The sequence below is a fragment of the Vanderwaltozyma polyspora genome, genomic scaffold, assembly GCF_000150035.1.
Source record: "Vanderwaltozyma polyspora DSM 70294 KpolScaffold1049 genomic scaffold, whole genome shotgun sequence".
Classification (NCBI taxonomy): Eukaryota; Fungi; Ascomycota; class Saccharomycetes; order Saccharomycetales; family Saccharomycetaceae; genus Vanderwaltozyma; species Vanderwaltozyma polyspora.
This window is the reverse complement of record NW_001834626.1, coordinates 1-16,782: the sequence shown is the minus strand read 5'-3', so window position 1 is coordinate 16,782 and position 16,782 is coordinate 1. Positions and strand designations below refer to the sequence as shown.

General features: G+C 32.3%; 7 protein-coding genes across 7 annotated transcripts; 2 read left to right on the top strand and 5 right to left on the bottom strand.

Annotated features, from left to right (window-relative positions):
* On the bottom strand, positions 1 to 635 carry AIM2 (the record flags this gene model as incomplete). Its single annotated transcript, XM_001643558.1, has 1 exon — positions 1 to 635. A coding segment is annotated over one exon (635 nt), but the record flags the coding sequence as incomplete, so codon positions are not given.
* Positions 636 to 1,510: 875 nt separating this feature from the next.
* On the bottom strand, positions 1,511 to 3,469 carry GEM1 (ERMES complex Ca(2+)-binding regulatory GTPase GEM1; the record flags this gene model as incomplete). Its single annotated transcript, XM_001643557.1, has 1 exon — positions 1,511 to 3,469. The coding sequence occupies one exon, from the start codon at positions 3,467 to 3,469 to the stop codon at positions 1,511 to 1,513; it is 1,959 nt and encodes a 652-aa protein (XP_001643607.1).
* Positions 3,470 to 3,913: 444 nt separating this feature from the next.
* On the bottom strand, positions 3,914 to 6,265 carry SPC72 (gamma-tubulin complex subunit SPC72; the record flags this gene model as incomplete). The annotated part of the gene is made up of 1 exon (XM_001643556.1): positions 3,914 to 6,265. One exon carries the CDS (start codon positions 6,263 to 6,265, stop codon positions 3,914 to 3,916), a length of 2,352 nt encoding a protein of 783 aa, XP_001643606.1.
* A 447-nt stretch (positions 6,266 to 6,712) lies between these two features.
* BOL3 (Bol3p) lies at positions 6,713 to 7,015 on the bottom strand (the record flags this gene model as incomplete). Its single annotated transcript, XM_001643555.1, has 1 exon — positions 6,713 to 7,015. One exon carries the CDS (start codon positions 7,013 to 7,015, stop codon positions 6,713 to 6,715), a length of 303 nt encoding a protein of 100 aa, XP_001643605.1.
* A 356-nt stretch (positions 7,016 to 7,371) lies between these two features.
* Positions 7,372 to 7,746, top strand: BOL1 (Bol1p; the record flags this gene model as incomplete). The annotated part of the gene is made up of 1 exon (XM_001643554.1): positions 7,372 to 7,746. The coding sequence occupies one exon, from the start codon at positions 7,372 to 7,374 to the stop codon at positions 7,744 to 7,746; it is 375 nt and encodes a 124-aa protein (XP_001643604.1).
* Positions 7,747 to 12,874: 5,128 nt separating this feature from the next.
* On the top strand, positions 12,875 to 14,431 carry PDE2 (3',5'-cyclic-nucleotide phosphodiesterase PDE2; the record flags this gene model as incomplete). The annotated part of the gene is made up of 1 exon (XM_001643553.1): positions 12,875 to 14,431. One exon carries the CDS (start codon positions 12,875 to 12,877, stop codon positions 14,429 to 14,431), a length of 1,557 nt encoding a protein of 518 aa, XP_001643603.1.
* Positions 14,432 to 14,665: 234 nt separating this feature from the next.
* Positions 14,666 to 16,279, bottom strand: VTS1 (Vts1p; the record flags this gene model as incomplete). The annotated part of the gene is made up of 1 exon (XM_001643552.1): positions 14,666 to 16,279. One exon carries the CDS (start codon positions 16,277 to 16,279, stop codon positions 14,666 to 14,668), a length of 1,614 nt encoding a protein of 537 aa, XP_001643602.1.
* Positions 16,280 to 16,782: the final 503 nt, after the last annotated feature.

The following is a 16,782-nucleotide window of genomic DNA, read 5'->3' as shown; positions in this document are numbered from 1 at the left end:
AGATCAATTTGATATCTTGCACCAATCTCACTCAATTTATCTTCAGTTAAACGTCTAAATTCAGGGACAAATACAAAATCATCATCAGCTGCTGAAATCAATATTGGTTTAGCAATTTCTGCAATATCTTGAATATCCAATAATGAAGGATGAGCAATTGCACAGGCATCTGCTAATAAATTACCTCCTTTAATACATTCAACAGCAAATTTGGCTCCAAAACAGTAACCAAGCACTCCTAAAAACTTTGGATTATATGCCTTTTTCAATGCATAAACATATTTCTCACACAATATCTTGGTTTTATTTACACCATGACAAGCAAGAAAGGCAGGGACTTCCTCAGGTTTAATTTCAGTCTTTCCACCTTCTCCTCCAAAAGGGTCATTAAATAAAATATCTGGAATAAATACTTTAAACCCAGCTTCTGCCAATTGGTCAGCTACTAATAAAGTATTGTTATACTTATGGCCATAAATATCAGTAAATAGGACAATTACTCTATCATTAGGTGAACTTGTACCAGTAACATAGGTATCCACAGAAAAAAGTTCTTCATGTTTACCCTTTGGAGTACCTTGATGATCAAAAGTTGTAAAACAACAAGTTCCTGGTTTAATTGATGTCACTGCCATAATTTTATTCAATTTACAAGATTGCAATTCTTCTTGTTCTGACTATTTCAATAGAGAAGTATGTAATTATTCCAATACGTCATAAAACACAATTCAAGAAATAACACAATTTATTCAATGCATCAACCCATATCCTTATATACAATTTTCTAACTATAGCAAATTATACAAAAAAGGTAAAATAACTCAAATAACCGTTTATTACAAATACGAATAGCAACATTGGTGATATTGCCAATGCATTCCCTCCCTCCCAATGCATTTCGTAAAAAATCCCTTGAATTTCCAACCATGCTAGTCTTCGAATTCCTTAGCTTTAAAAAGCCCAATTGGACGACTCCTTAAAGTTGAGGTTACTTCAAACTTTTATCTTTTATTTGAATCGTATTAGCGTTGGGTTGGTTAATCTAATTACACCGAGAAGTATCATTAATAATATTAAATTAGCCATAATACTTTTCATTGACAAGCAGTTGCTGTGAGTGTTCATAAATATTTGAAACGATCAATTGAAAATTGATAATTGAAATCTAAGCAACTTAACCAACAGTTAACAAAAATGTAAACCATCTTAATTGCTTTCCTTGATTAGTAAGGCTCGAATTTTAATTTGTAATTAATAAACGGTTTCGAGTTATTTCCCTAAAGGGCAAAATAGCCTTTAGTTGGTAATGAAATTTATTCAAAGAGGGTTCCTGAAGGTCATTTTCAGACTTGGTATATAAAATAGTATATTTACAGTATTGTCATTAATAATACATACCCACACACACACACACACACATATATATATATATCAATTGAGTAAATTGCAGGATTTATAGAATGAACAGGGTTATTTTTATGATTCTTACTTTTTTGACACATCTAATTAGTCAGTTGTACTTGGATCGAAATACTTTCACAAAAGTGTATGATAGCAATGCTACAAATCCCGCTGTAGAACATAGCATTATCACAGTTTGTTTGTAATCTTCATTTTCGAATTTCGATTCCAATGGGAGACCAACCGTACTATCTCCAGGCACCAAAGCAACTTCAGTGATTTTAACGAATAATTCGTTTAATGAACTTAGCCATGTAGAGGAAACATGTAGTGGATGATCGATCAATAGTGATTCAGAGAAATCATCCGGTTGAACTTGACATCTTTGTTGTTGTTTATCTAGATCCGCTTTTAAGGCTACAAAAATCAGAGGTAATCCTTCTATTCTTTCTCTATGCTTGTTGAATAGCTCCACAATATAAGAAAACGATTCAGGATCACTCGAATCATATGCAAAGCAGAGCACATCACACTCTTTTAACTTATCCCTGTTTTCTAACGTTACGAATTCTTGGCTTCCAAATTCTTGCAATATTAAGTAATATTGTCTTCCACCTTTAAGTTCTAAATTATTTACTGCTATTCTTGGTCTAATTGTAGGTGAATAAGCTTCTGAAAATGGTCTTCCAAGAAATGATTCTAATAATGAACTCTTCCCGCTATTTGGCTTTCCAAAGATGAAACAATTGAACACTTTACGATCTGTCACCGGGGATCTGTAAAATCTTCCATTTCTCCTCCTCATTTTCCTCGATTTAGTTATTTGAAGTGCAAGTTGAGCATCCTCTTGGAATCCAAAATATACTAAATATGCAGTTGTTATTTTATAATCAAGGAATGTAGTCATACTCCATTGGGCCAGCCATCCTTGTAATGTTATACAACCACGTTCATTAACCACTGTTGCATATGGGAAATTGGTAGCGGACCAGAGGTGGGGCAGACCTGGAGTACATTTAAAGAGTGCTCTCAACTCTTCCTCACTTAAACCACCATCGTTATCCTTGTCAAACTTTAGAAATAAATTAACAAAGAATCGATAGCCTTTAGGACTCAATTCCACACTTGCACTATCTGAAACGTTTAATTTAGGATATAAAACCTTTGCCTTAATGGATAAAGAATCAGTGTAATGGAATGCTCTTAATATCCCCCATGTAGTTTCATGTCTCCCTCTTTCTGCATATATTTTGTTCAATAGCAAGAAACCATCAACGGTCATACCTTTCCCCGGTTCATAATAGGCACCTGAGGAACCATCTATTTCTGAGTAAGAAACATCTTCTAAAAGTTCTCTTATATTGGCAAGTTCATTAACATCAATACTTTTCTTAAAACATTTTTTTTGTAATGCTAGTATTTCTGGATCACTCAAATATCCATCTTGATCTTCATCACTCAGTAAAAATATTCTTTTTAAAGCTAGAATTGCCAATGGCTTAAGTTCACCCACCCTTGAATCAAACAATGGGGCAACTGGATGACTTATTGATCTTTGACAAAGATAAAATGCCTGATTGATATTGAATTGAGTTCTAGATGAAACCTTGATACAGACATCTACCTCTTTAAATTCCATTAATATTGGAATAAATTCCTGGTCTTCGACTTTTGTATCTTCAGATAATAAATTGACAGTTGAATCATCGTAATTATCACATTTAGTCTTTGCCAAAACAACAGGTAAATTTAAACCCAAAGATCTAAACATCATCATCCAATATAAAGAAACTCTTTCGTAAGAATCATGATCACAGTACAATAACCAAATGACATCTGCTGTTTTCAATTCCTTATGTAGTGTAGTTACATCCTCATTGCTAGTATCAATCAATATCGTATTTTTAGGAGAATAAGGACTCGATGAATAATCCTTGGGTATACTAATTGGTGGTAATTTATCCTGTACATTTGGTATATATTTACCCTTGACGAGAGAAGCTATCAAGCTCGACTTCCCTACACCTGTATCACCGCAAATGACTACCCTAATAGTTTCCTTTGGCATCAATCACTCTAGTTACTTGAATATATATGTATCCATATAAAAGATAGAATAAATAATATCACTAAGTTTATAACATTTCAATTCACACTTGAAGACCTTGTTAGATATCTTACATCTTATTACTTTCTATTAAAGGTTCTGGTTCTTATTCATCATCCTATTGAAATTTTCGTTTTATCCGAGAGTTGAGATATCAGGTCTTAGACCAGAATGATCAAGTGACAGAGAGGAACAAAATGCATATATATATATATATATATATATAAATATATCTTATGAATTATAACTAACAATATTGATTATTTAGCAAGAATATTAAAATCATTTTAATTGGTATTTATTATTAATTTGAATTATTAAGTTCAATTTAAAGATGCTGATAATAAATTATGATACAAAATTCAATAAAAAATTATATTAATTTTTCATTCTATATGATAAAGTTTAAGATTTCATTGAAGCATTAAAAAGCCTTTCTCGTAACATTTCATTCTCTTTTTCCAACTTTTGTATCCTTTCTTCAGATGCATTGCTATCTAATTTTCTTCTTTCTCTCTCTGATATCCATTTCCTTTCTAGTTCTTCTACTCGTAGTTCTAGAGCTTTGTTAACTTCGATATATTTGTTACCACCTTCATAGTTCTCATTTTCGGATAATAGTAGTGCCATATATGATTCAACAACAGACTCTAGTGCTGTTTCAATGAAATTATACAGAGATTCTAATCTTGGTTGGATTAGTTTAATCTTGGCAAGTCCACTTATTTTATAAATATTTTGTAGCTTTTTCTCAGATTGGTTGATCGAGCTTTCTTGTAATATCTTACTGAAAGTCTCCAATAAATTACTCATGTGTAATAGTAAATGTTCTTTAAAATTATTAAATTCAGAATCAAATTTCTGTATGTTTATAGAATTAGATTTTGCATCATTCGCAATTTCTTGCCATTTTTTAACTTCTTTTTCTAATAATCGTATCTCTGCTATTAGTTTATCATGTTCGGAATTTGATTCTTTGTGCCTTATATCCATTATATTATATTTCCTTTCCATGCTATGCAATTGGTTTTCTAATTGTGAGATTGCGTCGTCGCTTTCTCTTTTTGTAATCTCGATATCTACATTCAATTGTTCAATTATATTAAGTAATTTCTTTTTTGCTATCTCTAATTCATTAATATCAGTTTCCAATTCATCTGCAAGGTTTTCCCAATTTTTTTCCTTAATTTTGCCTAACTTTATTTCTTCATCCAATTCTTTTCGTAACTTATTCTCAATTGATGTGACTTCTTGAAAGTTTTCTATTTTATATTTCAATTCTGTAATCGTTTTATCTTTTTTAAGAATGTCTTCATTAAGCATATCGATTGTCTTGTTTAGTTGTTGTTCACTTTCTTTTAAGAATTTCAAAGATCTATTTTCATCATTACCACGTTGAATTTTAGAGCTTGTATTCTGAGTAGAGTATAGATCCGATATTTTTTGTATTAACTTATTTTGTTCTGAAATTTTTTTCATGAGGGTATCCTCTAATATCGACGATTTATCGACTTTATCTTTCATACCATGAATAAACTTGTCATATTCGTCATGAATATCATTTATTGCCTCTTCTAACCTTGTATCTAAAATCGATTTATCTTCTAAATTAGAAGTTTCAATGGGACTTTTGGCATCATCAATTTTTATCTCAGTACTATTTGCAATCACAAAGGAATCATTTTCTTGTGTTTGATATTCCTTTAAATCGTCTAAAACCCTTCTCATTGTAGATATCAATGCATTCATTTTTACCATTACAAACGAAGATGAAATATCTTTTGCCTTCTGTAGTGCATCTTTTTCTTCTGGCGATATTTTATATAATTTCTCCATCAACATACTCAGCATTTCATCAATATTATTTGAAACTTGCTCTGAATGTTCAATATATTCGTTTACATATTCTAATGTTGCTTGATGGTCCTTTTTAGTATCTGTTAATTCTTTGTTAAGGGTATCTACCTTGGCATGCAATTCATCAACTATCCCTATATTCGATATTTCTAAATCTTCTAATTGTTTTCTAAGTTCTTCAACTTCATCATTCTGTGATATTGTCTTCAATAAATTTTTATAAAACGAATCTCTTTTCCCATCTGGAGATGTATCATCAACGTTACTCAATTGTTTTATGAGTTCAAACAGTGTCCTTATCTTTAATCTATAAGTAGTCACTTGTTTCTGCAATTGTTCAATCTCTAATGATCCAGCTGAAGCAGGTGCTGTAGTTGGTGCACCATCGATGGAGAACAAAGAGTTTATAACAGAAGCCCTTGAATTCGAAGGTGATAAAGTATCCAATTTTGATTTATCGCCGATCTCTTTATAACCTATTCTATTGCCTGCCAAAGATCTCCAGGGAGTCATGGATTCCTGTAATTTTGGGATAGTCAACCCAGAAGAGTCAATTCCGCCATCGGTACCATCTCCATCAATACCATCGTCATTTTCATCATCATCATCATCATCATCATCATCATCAACATCGCCATTTTCAGCACCACGAAGAAGGTTATAGGTATTATTTCTATCATTAAAGACATTATAATCCAATCTACCTCTCCCGTTCCTCAGACCAATCTCATTCTTCATTGATGAAACCTCATTATCAACTGAAGACATACCATCTTTCTTATAACGATTATTATTCTTACGATTTAGATTGCTTAACCCATTAGATAACGGACTTGATCCAACTTCATGCCCATGAGATGAAGATGCTGAATAACTGGTATCACTAGAATAATTCTCCATCAACGTATAACAAACTATTCAATTACCACCGTAAACTATCCAATTATCTACCAACTGAGTTCTCCAAGTCTTCCAAACCTTTTCTAGAGTCCAATATAGCAATCTGATATTTGTTTATGTTTAAATCAATAAAGTTTGATATAATTAAAATTAAAGCTTTAAATTCAATATATTAAGATTAAGTCGACATTAATAATGTTAAAGTATATAAGGGAAATTATATATATGATCTACAACACCTCAAATACGTAGGTTAGACGATATATAATGTTTATTATAAAAGTTATTAAAGAGGGATACAGGAGGTGTTGTTGTTTAGACTGCTTTTATTTACACGATGAGACATCATAACGATTAATAGATAGTGATTCTTAAATTTAAATTAATGAGCTAGCGTATGAAAGGGTATTGCAATGACTTTGTTTTCATAATATGTATCGTATTTATTTACTTAGATTTTGTTTTCAATTGCAACCCATGCCATTGAGAAATATCATCTCTTAAAATTTCATTCACAAGTTTATGTTGCTTAATCATCGACAAACCTTTAAATTTGTCACTAGTAACATCAATAGCAAACATAGACCCACATCCACCAGATATATCTTGAACTCTTAAATTAGAAGGATTCAATTCTTTTGACAGTTTTTCAAATACCAATTTCTCTTGTGTTGTTTGGGAGTACCATACTCTCTTGCCAATAATACTATTAATACTCGACTGAATGAGTCTGCTACGTCTTGCTAACATTATATTTGAATCTTCCAAGGGAATGCCCTTACTTTACTCACCGAATCCTTAGTTTGAATGGCGTTGCAACCTTATCCACTTCTTGTATATCGTTTAACAAGTTCATATATGTGATTTATTCAATTCGAACCTAAGATAAATTTTAATCGATGCAAGCGTTTTCCATCAAACTGTTTAAAGTGTCTAATGTGTCCAATAGGACAGATAGATAGATATATAAATGTATTAGGTATGATATTAAATGAGGCATAGTATGATCTGCTAACAAGACTACATATTGTTCATTGGATTCCTGTTAGCATACATATACAGATACATATACATATACTAGGAGTCATCTAGGCTTTATAGTTGTAATGAGACAACCTTTGATCAGAAATATTATTAGAATGATGAGTGATAGTGTTCCAGCAAATAAAAGTATAGAGGGTCCAATAGCTAAGGCTATTAGTAGTAAAATTAATGGAAACTTCAACGAATTAACCAAATTTGAGATATACAATGATTCGTATAAACATGCAGGTCATCATGGCATGTCTGAGAGTGATAATGTCACAGAATCACATTTTAGAATTGAATTGGTTACTGATGAATTTAAGGGAATTCCATTACCCAAAAGACATCGTATTATATTTGATTTGTTATCCAATGAAATGGACAAGATACATGCTTTACAGATCAAGGCAAGGTCTCAGGATGAAGAAGCCAGAATACTTGCTAAGTCAAAATGAGTGTGGATTAAGGGATAAGATCAACTTTATTCATTGCATCACACTTTCTATTTATTTATTTGTTAATAGTTTACATAAGTCAACCAGTACATACGTCTTATTTAAGAATACATTTCAATGTTTTATGAAAGGGGGAGTTCCTCTAATGAACCTTGCAAAAATAGAGTAACAGTTTCAATACAAATATCCATAAATTACTTGTTTGACTATTCTCGATCATTAGTGATATACATGTCAACTATTATGTAGATGCTGAACTAAATCTAATGGAAGAATATTAAGAAGAAATAGGAAACTGAGGTAAACAATGGTTCTTCGTTTACAGACAGGAGCCATAAAGCAAATATAGGGAATAGATATATTAAACCATGACGTAACATAAGTGTCTAATGCCTCAAGTGGTATGATTTATATATGCCTACATATTTACAAAAATCCAGACGTGAGGCTGAACCAAATGAAATTAAATATTTGCCATGATACGATGAAACTGAGATCAATTGTCGAATGGCTGTAGCATAGTAATTCAACTAAATGTATTATAATAATAACGTCATTGTTTTAGTTTTAACGAAATCATATATGTGTACTTAACAGGCGCAATCATTGCTTCCAAGTAATATTTTCATGGTGATCAAGACAGGTTTCCTGATTGTTTGGGCATCCAACATTTTATTTTGGAAGGATGATAATGACATGGTAATTGTTTTAAACTATTCGATACAGCTTGTCCATGTGTATGTGTATGTATGTATGAACAAGAGAACAAAGTTTATAAATAGAATGAATCAAGATCTAGCAAGCAGAATTAGGTCTAGTTAACCTTAAGAAATACGATAAGATAAGATAACAGATCACCGATTACGAAATAAATGACAAGTTTTCTGATTTCCTAGGCGTGTCAATTCATGCGAGTTAACAAATCCCCGCAAGAATAGCGATGACGTATTGTTTGATATAAGTCAAGATCTGGAATGGAACGGAATGGAATAGATCAGAGCAGAACAGAGCAAAAGATATTTCCATAAGGTACATATCCTTACATCTGAAAGTCAATGTATTGAAGTTAATGGGATATATTCTCTAATAAGCTAGAAATTGTAAAACCGACACCTGTTAAAATGCTGAATTCAGATGATTATTTCAGAAACGTTCATTCAAGATGAACTGTATTTCCAGAGGCGCAATTAATGTATCATTACTAATATGATAACACTTTTTAAAAAGATTCCATTTTGTACCAAACTAGATAAATATGATAATATGTCTTATCCCTAAAAGGGAAACAAAGTTAGTGGCCTTCGCTTTTTAGACTCGATGAACAGTTTGTTAAGAAGAAGAAAAAAAAAGAAAAGACCAAAATTCATTTCAATTGAAAGCAAAAAATAGTCGAAGTTCTGTTCACTGACTGTGTCAATTACAATCTCTCCTTTTTCCATTTACAATGAGATATCCAAATATACCCAATTACGTTAACTAGTCCTCTCTTGCCCTCAGCACCACTTCACGTGGCACTAAACAGGTTATGGTCTCCCAAAACGTCTAGTCCACTTCGTTCCCTCATCCTGGCCTTCGCAGATAAATTTATCAATTGGAATATTATAAAACATTGAACGAGCAGCCTGTCCAGTTAGAGACATTTGGTAAGCCTATACCACCATCACCACAATTCCTATTTCGATTTCCGGCAATGGCAATGGCAATGGCAGCGGTAGTAGTGAAAGGGTCATTTGCAAATTTAAAACATAAATACATACAAACTCATACATTAGGTTGTCCCCAAACCCGTCATTTTCATACTTTTTTGGGACACCTCTTCTTAACTATCCTTGTATTGTAGCCATTGGCATTAGCCCACTAGAACTAACTTTAGTATTAACTTTTCCCTGTATGTAGCATTTAGCATTTAGCATTTAGCATCTTCACTCTTCTTTGTATCCTATAAAATAATAAATGAAAAAGAAAAGAGAACGTCATCGATTCTTTTTCTTGCAGTTCACATACATTGCGTCTTTGTTAGTACATCGGTTTCTTACAAGAATCGTTTCTTTTCACCAAAAGAAACGATTGGCCCAAATTCCCCTCCCACCATTTTTGAGAAAATTGACCAGTTCAGGTCGAGCTTTTACAGATACATACCATGCATACTTGAACCGTAAACCAGTTTCATTGGTAAATAATGCAAAACAAGAGACAGATAGAGAGACAGACAGACAGACAAATAGACAGGCGGACAGCTCTTTCTAGCTACAAGGACATCTGCTGCACACGTTCAATGATGTCTGACAGTCCCATTCATTCATTCATTCATCATCCATCTTTGTTGCTACTTGTCTAATAAACTGGTTAATTTTAGAAATAGCTAAATTCGTACTACTTGCGATGGGTTGTCTGATCAGTAACCGAAGTTCCAGCAATAAACCAGTCATTGCCTCAAGCGTTGGTATGCACCTATACGCTGCTGTCTGAAGGGGAGGACTTTGTTCAAAAAAGATCTCATTGAGATGAAAGGAAAGGAAGGGAAAGGAAGGGAAAGGAAAGGAAAGGATAAGAAGCTATGTGCGGTGCATTACATTCGGGCAGGTAAGTAAGTGCTGCTTGCTTGGCGGGTGAATTGATTCGTAGTTTCATTTGCCTATAGAATTCGATAGAAAATGCCTGTAAGAGAGCAGGAATTTGAAATTAGAGCAGAGCAGAGAAGAGTAGAGTAGAGTGTATGAGGGAAAATCCGGAACCACCACGTAAATTGTAATGCAATTTACATTCAAGACAATGTGATAATAGTTGATTTCCGTTAATTAAGTATCTGGTTCCCATTTAATTAACTCTCCTCAAGAAGGTAATGAAGTCCATGGCAATTATCTAAATTGAATTATCCAGAAACAAGATATTATGAAAAAAAATTCCAAAGCTAAGACACAATACAATACAACACACTGTAATTCATACACAGCTTTAAATGAATAGAGTTGCTGTTGTTGTTTTAAAATATCAATCAGACGAAGGAATGTCTTGGTAAATGAATGGATGGACTAGCTAAATTTATTTTATATTTAAATAACAATCATTTATCCATCAAATAAGTGTAACAAAATATCATCATTCTTTGTAGTATATCCCATACCTTATTGTAATTCACTTTAATGTAATTTACTGTAATTCCAATTGCAAAATTAGAATATATCTCTGATACCCGTGTCTAGGTTCGGTTCTTTTGCCCTTTGCCTTTTTCCGTCTTCCTCCCGTTTTTCTCCCTCTCCCCATAGAAAAGGGTTTCTGCACACACTAATAACCGAACTCGAACTCGAACTCGAACTCGAACTTGAGCTTGGACAAGGAAACACAACAAGATACCGACAGTTACAGCCCTTCATCCATAAGGTTGTACAGTTCTAAAGACAAGATTTATATTATAATAGTGTGTTTGTTTGCTTGCGTGTTTAGTGGTTCTGTTTTTTTTTATTACTACTTTCCCTTTCACACATCAACTACAGTTTACTAGCACTGACAGGTTAGTTACCGGGTTAATAGAGAGACAGTCAGCTAGAAAGTATACCTTTATACGAGAATCTAGCTTCTTTTCTTTTTTTTCAATATATATATATATATATATATATATATATATATACAAACACACTCGCACACAGATACACACACATACTACCGAAATTGTTCACTGTCTGTACGTGTGTCTCTTCTCTCTCTTTCTGCCTTTCCCCCCCAAATACCAACAAAACACCAACCAATCCGTTTCGAAACTACCACCGCAAGAGCAGTCGCTAGAAATAAGAAACGACATTGCTGTTAGTCTCTATCTCTTCCTCTCTCTTCCTCGGTTCGAACATCACCACAACACTTAGTGATCACACATACACTGCTTGTGCCATACGGTTATAGAGGCAACAACGACCAAGTGCAAGTAAGAACACACAGATTCTTAATACTTGGACAAACAGTTACTTTACTTTGCTTTACTTTGCTTTACTTTGCTTTCCTTCCCCTTCACTTTCTCTTCTTACTAATTGAAGAAAAATATTATATCCCATATAATTTGCTGCATAAGAGAGCCCAGCGTTGCAATTTAGTTCACTCAATCAGTTTTTTCAGATTGAACCAACTCTATCTATCATTCACTCTCTGTGCTAAAAACTCGTCTATAGATCGATTGATTGATCGATTGATTGATTGATTAATTGATTGATTGATTGATTGATTGATTGATTTTGAACCCTCTCTCTAGTTACAACAGATTCTGTTCAATTTCGAAATTTCGAATTTTTATACTGACAAATTTATCAGCTATTCACCAATTCTTCCTCTTTATTTTTTTTATTTTTAAATTTGTTCTGATTTTATATTTGTTTTGTCAAACTTCATTTCATTTTAATTCACTCTGTTCTGTTCGGTTCTATTCCATTTCATACCACTTGAATTAAAATTTAGTTTGAACTGACTTTAGTACACTTAAATTTCATTTCATTTTATTGTGTTTCGTTTTGTTTCGTTTCGTTTCGTTTTGTTGGTACCAATTAGAAATACACTGGTTCCTATAAATCATAACTGCGATACAATAATTTCTTTGATTTTGAAAGATTAATCACCATTTTCACTGCTGATAAAGTATTATTAGGGATTGTTTAGCCAAGAGTTATATAACTATTCATACCAATTCCAACTACACCAATCATCACAAGTCGAAATTAATTCATCAAGAGTTTGAGATATAGCCATACTAAACACCGTTTTCTAAACTGCTTCCCCCCCCTTCACCACTTCATATCTAGCATCCCCCCCATATCAAACAATAAGTAAATTGACGAATTGTTATTTACACAATACTAATAACAACCCCATTCTTCAATCCATCAATAGTCTAGACCATCTTGGAATCTTTTTGATCTAGTATTCTTCTGCTACTTATATTTTTCGTTACGGGAAAAATTTTGAGTTTAGGTTCAAATTTTAGAAATACAGCACAATAAAAGATCAATATTTGTTATCAACATCAATTGAATACTATCTTTTACTTTAAGTCTCTATCTCGCTCCTATCAGTTACAAAGGCACACCTTTTTGTTTTTGTTCTATTAACTTATCGTTATCACAGCTAAAGTCTACAATCTACTACAATGTCAAATTTATTCTTTGTCGGTAATTTAGATATAGAATTGGCCAAAGAGCGTGTGAAATTTGACTTGTTCGATAGAATTATTCAATTGAATGATTTCGATGAACTTTTCAGACGCATCTGCGAGGATAGGTTAGTCCCAGATATTAAATTATCTTATGAAACTGGTATTTCTTTAGCTATCTTTGATCCAAAAAAATTAAACAACGTCACTTCAAAAGAATTAAATGATATATTTAGAAGGTTTTTACCAACTTTTAATATTGTCGCAGTTGATTTCGATTGCTTCATTGAAAATAAAAACTTTATCAACAATATCTTCAATAGTATTAAAGTTTGCAACAATAGGATTTTAAGATCTAGCAATTGGATGTACCATGATTCAAATGCAGATGAAAATTCAGAAAAAATAAATAATGACCATAACAGCAACCATGATGAACACAGTAACGACTTCAATTCTTGCTCTTCAAATATTTATTCAATGATGTGTCACTTTAGACTGTCTTCCATGAATGCAATCGAACAAAAGAAGAGAAGAACTCCAATCCCAAGATTCATTAGAAATATAGATTTCAAATCTTTATTGAAGGTACCCAAAGACGATGATTATTATCTAGATCTATTCGCTACTTGGAAATTTTCAGCAAACTCTTTAAATAACCAAGAATTGATTTATTGTTCATTTTTATTGATTAAAAAACTATCAACCGAAAGCAATATACCCATTTCAGATAACAAATTATTATTACTTTTGTTCTCTTTAGAAGCATCATATCATCAAGTTAATAAATTCCATAATTTCAGGCATGCAGTAGATGTCATGCAAGCCACCTATCAACTCTGTGATAAACTATTAACCAAAGATGATCATATTTACAAATTATTACTTTGTATGGCTGCTATCGGTCATGATATAGCTCATCCAGGTACAAATAACAATCTATTAGTAAATTACAAATCAAGCGTAGCATTGCATTTTGATAATGAATCTGTATTAGAAAATTTCCATCAAGTTTTATTCCAGCAATTACTATTTGATCAGTGGCCATCATTAATTGATATAGTTACCCAATGCGAGAAAAGGGATAAATTTAATATAATCAAAGATTCAATACTTGCTACAGATATGGCTATTCACAGTCGTTACGTTAAACAACTAAATCCTGAAGAAGACTTCAGAATCAATAATTTAATTTCATTCATTATAAAAGCTGCTGATATCTCAAACGTAACAAGACCATTGCATGTATCAGCTCAATGGGCGTTATTAATATCTTTGGAATTTGAAGATTGTGCATTGTTAGAGACTTATGAAAAAACAAATACTACGTCTTGTATTGATGGTGATGAAAATATAAAAGATGATGATCTATTATTGTCTCCAGATGATTTGGTGAAAAAATATCCTTCTTTGCCAAACGGTCAACTTTTCTTTATCAATACTTTTGCTGAAGAATTTTTTAATAAATTAAGTTTAAGTTTCCCAAGTTTGCAATATCTTTCGGATAATATTCAAACGAATAAGGCATACTGGCTTGACAAAAAAAGTAAATAAGTCGAAATAAAAGTTTTAAATTGAAGTGATTTTAAAAAATTCAGGTTTCATATTTAATATTTGAATTCTCTTTCAAACTACAAAATTAAGAAAGGGAAAAGAATTCTTATTTGAGTACAAAAAGTTGAATTAAATTATAATACATATACATCTATCATTATTATATAGAACACTAGTCATTTACATAATTAATCGCATTTCTAACAAAAATCATATTTAAGAAACAACAGCTTTCTATTTATTTTCTACAGTATCTTCTATGACAATTGAAGCTTCATCAATTAAACCACGCTCTTTATAATCTATTACAATTGCAAATGCTTTCAATAGTTTGCGACGTGCACCCAAAGCGGTGACACCTAAAACTTCAAGCTTACCATCATCTAGATAAATTAACTCAACCCAATTTTTACCCTTTAGCGCTTCAGAATATTTATGTAATCTCAATGATTTTAACCAAGCTGGGATATTAGATAATAATTTTGGGTCGGTTAAACTCTTTGGGTTCATAGATGATGAGCTGCTAGTAGGGTTATTGCCATTGGAAGTTTGGTTTGTTGGAGTAGTGCTATTTGAAATAGATGAATCACTGCTACCATTAATGCTATTGTTGTTAATGTTAATGTTAATGTTTGAATTGTTGTTATTATGACGTTGACGATTATGCATATTAGTGTTATTTTGATTGAATTGTCCATTTGAAATTTTACTTTCGTAATCGTTTACAGATCTACCTCTTGACATACCCTTGGATTGCAAATGAGAAGATTGATAGTATTGCTTTTTAGAAACTGGGAATTGGCTGTTACCACCATTATTATTGTTATTATTATTACTATTAATAATGCCACTGTGGCTATTGTTATTATTACCGCCATTTAAAGTCTTGATAACGTGTGGATCAACAGATTTTGGTCTTTGTTGAAATTCTGTCAAATAATTCATCATTGGTTGATTGTTGCCCCAAGTTCTATAAATTGAGCTGTTTGAATCATGCATACTTGAACTATATTGATGATTTCTTAAGTTTGAATTTGTTTCATTTTCGGCAAATACAAAATCCAAGCTAGTCAATGGATAATTTGTATCTCTTGATACAGGGATGGGTGAAGAAACACGAGTCAATTGTGGAGACGAAGTGAAACCACTATTCAACAGACTATCTAATTTTAATCTTGTCATTTGCAATACATCTTCGTTGAAATGAGGTAGTAGATTATCGATAACTGTATTTTGTAAAGAACTTGATAGAGTTGACATCCAAGAACAAATTTGAGTGATGTCCTGATTGAAATTTATCATCACACTTGGATCTAAATGTTGTACCTGATGCTGAGACAAAGACATAGGAGTATGTGAAATATTTGACAAATTTGGATGTTGCTGAGGAACTGGACTTTGGAAAGAATCTAAGAACATTGAGGAAGGAGTAGGAGAAAGAAGAGCAGCAGATCCTGCTGCTGAAGACGATGAATGATTATGACTATTATTGTTGTTGCTATTATTATTATTGCTAATTGAATTATGACTATTGTTATTGTTGCTGTTGCCGTTACTTGTATTGCTATGATGGTGAGGGTGATGGTGATGATGATGTTGATGATTATTATTGTTATTATTATTTGTGCTATTGTTATCTAATAAAAGTGAATTTTGATCGTTCAAACTCAATGGGGTGCCGTAGGAAGGTAAAGGAGATGATTGCATAATCGAAGCAGAACCTATTTGATTGTTCGGTTGAATAAGATTTGATTCAGAAGATAAAAAAACGGCACCAGGATGAGCAGTTCGACCTATACTAAATGGAGATTGCGTCCTTGTGGGGAAATCTTCAAACCCACTCTTCATATTAATAACAGTGAATTAAGTCAAGCCTTTTCTTTTTAAGTTTCTATTAAATTCCTTTGTTCCAGTTCTTAATTAGTTTCCTCTATTCAAAATATATTGCTAAGAATTAGTGGTATAGCTGGGATATATTACAGCCAAAAGGGACGGGATTACTAAAAACCAAACACACCTGTCTAATTACACTAACTATACAGTTATAACAAATTAAAACTGGCTAATGATATACACACACTCACACATTCACAGTGTTATATATATATATAAATATATAAATATATATAACTCTTGTAGTTAAACTTTTCAACTATTAAATATCATCACTGTTTTAAGTATGAGAACTCTTTCTTTTGTTAAAAGTGAAAAATTTTGAGATGAGGTTACTAACTACGAGAGAGAGAGAGACGACGAGTGATAAAAGAGAAATGAAGACAACTTAACTTGGTGGGTTGGGTTGCCAGTATAAGTGAGAGTGAGAAGATAGAAATGGTAAGAAGGTGGGACGG